General features: G+C 31.5%; 1 protein-coding gene across 1 annotated transcript; it reads left to right on the forward strand.

Annotated features, from left to right (window-relative positions):
- The first annotated feature begins 517 nt into the window (after positions 1 to 517).
- LOC118741267 (thioredoxin-like protein 4A) lies at positions 518 to 1,908 on the forward strand. Its single transcript, XM_036473181.1, has 2 exons — positions 518 to 775; positions 841 to 1,908. The coding sequence occupies exons 1-2, from the start codon at positions 698 to 700 to the stop codon at positions 1,189 to 1,191; spliced, it is 429 nt and encodes a 142-aa protein (XP_036329074.1). The 5' UTR covers positions 518 to 697; the 3' UTR covers positions 1,192 to 1,908.
- The last annotated feature ends 2,878 nt before the right edge of the window (positions 1,909 to 4,786 follow it).

A 4,786-nucleotide genomic window follows, 5' to 3' on the forward strand; every position in this document is an offset into this window, starting at 1 on the left:
GTAAGCTTGGCAGCTCTGGTATACAGGTGGGCACTTTTCGAATTTCGAATTCGTATGACAGTTGACTGACAGCTGATACAGAACCAAATGTTTGTAAACGTTTCCTGAAGTGTTTTTGCTGAAATTAGTCGAGAACGCAGAACGTATACTTAAACGCAGTCTGTATACGCAGAATTTTGTCGATTACTGGAGCCCTCAGTGTTGCTTACTACACTGTTGCCACTCTTCAATGCCTTTTCATAAACTTACCCTTTCAACTACAATTTTTCGTGCTATAATAGATTGTAACTAAATATAAACTACTTAGTTTTCAACAAAAACCTTATATAATAGTAAATTTCAAATATTTTAAACATATTTCGAATAGGAACTTATAACTTTTTTACCATCTACAAAACTGACGAAGTGGCAACCATCTAAAGAAGGAGAAATCAGCTGACACGGAAAAATCTAAATTCCGCAGATTTCTGCGCTACGGGCTACAACTACAGAAAAATTCTGCGGTGTTGAGTTTTCATTTACATGGCGCTTTGGTAAGACAGATCGTGTCAGCTGACTCGGGTTTACGTACCGGTAGGTTTACGTTCTTGACTAGTTTCAGCTTTTGTGGATGAGCTACAAAATTTCTCTGGCCAGCATAAAAAAGCTAGTTACTTTAACATTAAACCGCCAGGTTCCTCACTAATAAACTACCAAGATGTCGTATATGCTACCACATTTACACAATGGCTGGCAAGTGGACCAGGCCATACTCTCAGAGGAAGATCGTGTTGTGGTAAGTACCCCGAAAGGAAACTGAAAACACCCATTTCCAAGTTTGTTATAATTTTATTCATGCAGGTCATACGTTTTGGACACGATTGGGATCCCGCTTGCATGAAAATGGACGAAGTTATGTACAGCATTGCGGAGAAAGTGAAAAATTTTGCAGTAATTTACTTGGTGGACATCACCGAGGTGCCAGATTTCAATAAGATGTATGAATTATACGATCCCTGCACCGTAATGTTTTTCTTCCGCAATAAACATATAATGATTGATTTGGGTACTGGTAATAATAATAAAATCAATTGGCCGCTTGAGGACAAACAGGAAATGATCGATATTGTAGAAACGGTATATAGAGGAGCAAGGAAAGGACGTGGTCTTGTCGTGTCACCAAAGGATTACTCTACCAAATATAGATATTAAGCGCTATTTTATTATTAATGACTATATAATATATGCACGTATATACAGTATATCAAATTATCACTACTATTAAGTCACCATATCGTTACCTTAATACAAAAAGGCGATAGTTTCGAAATTTAGCTTACAAAGTTTAATACATCTATTGCTCACTAAAAGCTTAATAGAGTTTTAAAGACATGTACTACAGCAGTAAAAAAAAGTTTCAGTTGTTTTTTTGAATCCCAGGTTTTAAAGAAATTCCCAATTTTAGAACTTTGGTTTTTTAAAGTTTTGTAATTGCTCTCTAAAGAGAAACAATTTTGGATGAATCCTATCTATATCAAGGTAACGATATGTACGTACATCAGCATGCAATTTTCATCTCATCTATCAGCTAAGTTGGATTGTGTAACTAAAATGCGAATTTAAAAACAAAGCTATAGTCTTAATTTTTGAAAAAGCTAATCTATGTGTGTTCATCACCTTCATTTGAATGGAGTAGAGCGTGAGAAAGCGGTACATGCTTGTTGTTGCCAATTTGGAATCGGCCGTGCAATAACCCTGGACATGGGCTTACTTTATGGGTAATAATAATAGTATAGAAGTTTTGCCTTCCATATGTATGAGAGGATTAATGAATGCGTTCCTAAAGCTCTCCTCCTAGTAAAAATATTTTGGGACAACGCTTGCTTTTCAGACATACGTACATATGAATGTACATATCGTCACCTGTAATTCGAAATAACGTAACAACATCGCCACTGAAATGGAAAAAGTCGTGACTATTTATTTATTTTTTTCATTAAACGATGTGGGGAGTTGTAATTTGATGAAATCCATCATAGCAATTAAAAAGTGAATTTTGAATTTTTTATAAGTTACGACTTTTCGCATTTCAGTGACGATGGTGTTACGTTATTTTGCAATTCAGGTGACGATATATGCATCTTGTCGAAATGACTGTCCTCAATTGAACAAAAGCCCTGCAATTCTTACACCTTTTACTTCCTATGGCGCCCATTTGGCGCTTTCCATATATGTAAAATTAAAACGCAAGTTCTTACAATGTACGTATGTAAGTAATAGTTCTTTATTCTGTTACAATTTTTAATTTATTCAGTTACCCTTTTATTTCCTTATATCTAAAGCGCTAACATTCACATAAACTCAGTTTTATTTATTTTTTCTTTGGTTTATTTGTTTCAGTAAATTTACTGTAAGTTTTGTTACTTTCGTTTATAACATTTAACTAAGATTTATAACACATTTTTTCGCTAATAACAATTTTTTAATTTTCAAAAGGATTTCGTTTCATTAACTAATTCCTTGCTTCATTGTATCGAAACACTAGTGGTTTTGCTCTGTTTCTCTTGATGTTTCATCTAAATTTAGGTTGGTGATGCCTTGTTTAACATCCGTTTGAAATTTGTGTTTACAAAAAAAAAACGAGTTTTTATTGTAAACCATTTATTTCAGTGAAACATTATTTTTCATACGCTGTTTTTGAGCGAAAATGAAGGCAGGTTTTTAGGAAAGCTTCAAGAGAAAAATAAATACAACAAAAAATAAATAATTAAATAGAACTAAAATGAAATAGGATTAAATCAAATTTCATTAAACAAAATTTGTTAATTAAATTTTATAAACGGTTATATAAGAATGATATTTATGATTTAAACCATATTATAGAGCGCTAGAATAGAATTTATTCGCATAAAATTAATATAAAATTAAGAATTAAGAAAAAATTAATTTTTTTCCTAACATTTTCTGTTTAAAAGTTTTATTCATTATGTTGTAGTTTACAGTGTACTTCTGCGTACCAAATATATATACTTATGTACATATATACATAAAATGTATTCTAAAATTATAAAAACTACTCGAAGTTTTAACGAAACCTTACTTAAGTTCAACCATACCACTTAAAAAGAGCAACACTATTTCGAAAGAAAATTTTTCGTTTTTAATAACTCTGAAAAATCCATTTCCTAATAAAATGATTTCCTCATTTAATATACATACATATGTATTTTATGTTTTATTATCGTTTGCAATTCTCATTTCGCTTCCAAAATACTGACATATTTTCTCTGTATTTATTAAGCTTCAGCATCTCTTTTGAGGTTTTGTCTTCTCTGATCTTATATTCTTGTTACGCTTATTTATGTATTTTTAAAGTTCAATATTATATTCTTTTTGGCAGGTTTCATTAGTCTACCTGCTTTTTGTGAATTAAATTTTTTTCACACCACATCCGTATAATTAGATCGTCTATTTTTTGGTTGTTTGCTTTTCACTTTAAAGATCTTCAACAAATTCTTACTACAAATAGTTCAGCTAAGTTTTTGTAACTATGATATTTTTATACATATCTTTTAATTAACTTTTGCTTAACTGTTAAACTGGCCTAACCATATTTAATTTAAAATTTTTTATTGTTTATTTCTTTCTTAATTAACTTGCTATTAATGATCTTCAGCAATTTTTAAATTACAATTTATTGCAATTGCAATTTGGTTTTTTATTCTTCGTCTACATCTAACTCGAAATACACGCAGGAAGATGAATGAATGTGTGTACATACATACATATATGGATATTTGTTTTATTTAACTGTGTTATTTGTAATATTTCCATGGAAGTATGTAAGTGAACTAAATATATAGAAAAAATATATGAAATCGATCCCTATATAGCAATTACAAATACAAACTTGCTTTTATGACCAAACTTGTTAAGGATTACTTTATATGATTCTCTTTAAGCGTTGGAAATAAACTGTGGTACATTAGACCGTACCAGAATGGAAAAAGTTCACCGCACACCTTCGAACCTGAGGTATTTTTGCCGAACGCAGGGATCGCCTTATTCAATATTTCGTCATATCTTCGGCATTCAAGAAATTTTTTGTCCCAAAGTTTAGTACCCTTTAGTACCCGGTTCTAGTACTTTCCACCCAGTTCTCAGTTCTTATCACTCTAACATAGCACCCTAATGTCAGTAAATTAAAGTTCAGCAAAAAATTATTAATCTTTTGCTAAGGGAGTATTTCGATTATTTTAAAAAAGTATTAAAAAAAATATATATAAAAAATAAAATTGGCAAAGTGTATGCTTTATAAAAGTGGTATTATTTCTAGAAATTCCTGACGTAAGACACATAAAAATAAGCAAAACATTACAGACGGCAAGTAAATTAAAATACATAAATTAAAACTATTTTATGAAAAATCGCCTAGAAACATAATTTTTTTACATTCTTATGAAAACTTAATAATCAGCCTCATTTCGAGAGTCGTGCCGAATGCAAGTCGTTTTTCGAGAGTCGAATCGTATCGAAAATTTAGCGTTATTGCCTAAAATTTCCACTCGACTAGTGTATTAAAACGGAAGAACTTGGCAGCACTGCATAGTTTTCGACAATTTTCGTCGTTTACTTATTTCAGCACGACAGTAGACAATGCTAATGGTTTCGAGTCGTACAATTCAGCCTAATTTACGACTTACGCAATAAGGCTGAATGTTCAGTAAGACGGAACTTTATCCGACTCCAACCGGGTCAAATCGTATATCGCTAGCTTAGAGTGCAAAGTTGCTAAGTCCATTTTTTT

Source organism: Rhagoletis pomonella, unplaced genomic scaffold (assembly GCF_013731165.1).
Source record: "Rhagoletis pomonella isolate Grant_MI unplaced genomic scaffold, Rhpom_1.0 Rhpom_scaffold_00006, whole genome shotgun sequence".
In the NCBI taxonomy this organism is placed as follows: Eukaryota; Metazoa; Arthropoda; class Insecta; order Diptera; family Tephritidae; genus Rhagoletis; species Rhagoletis pomonella.

Bases quoted from the DNA above. Each gene is read 5' to 3' on its own strand.
- LOC118741267 (XM_036473181.1), top strand. From the start codon at position 698: ATGTCGTATATGCTACCACATTTACACAATGGCTGGCAAGTGGACCAG. The intron at 776-840 runs GTAAGTACCCCG...TTATTCATGCAG, and splicing joins CAGAGGAAGATCGTGTTGTG to GTCATACGTTTTGGACACGA.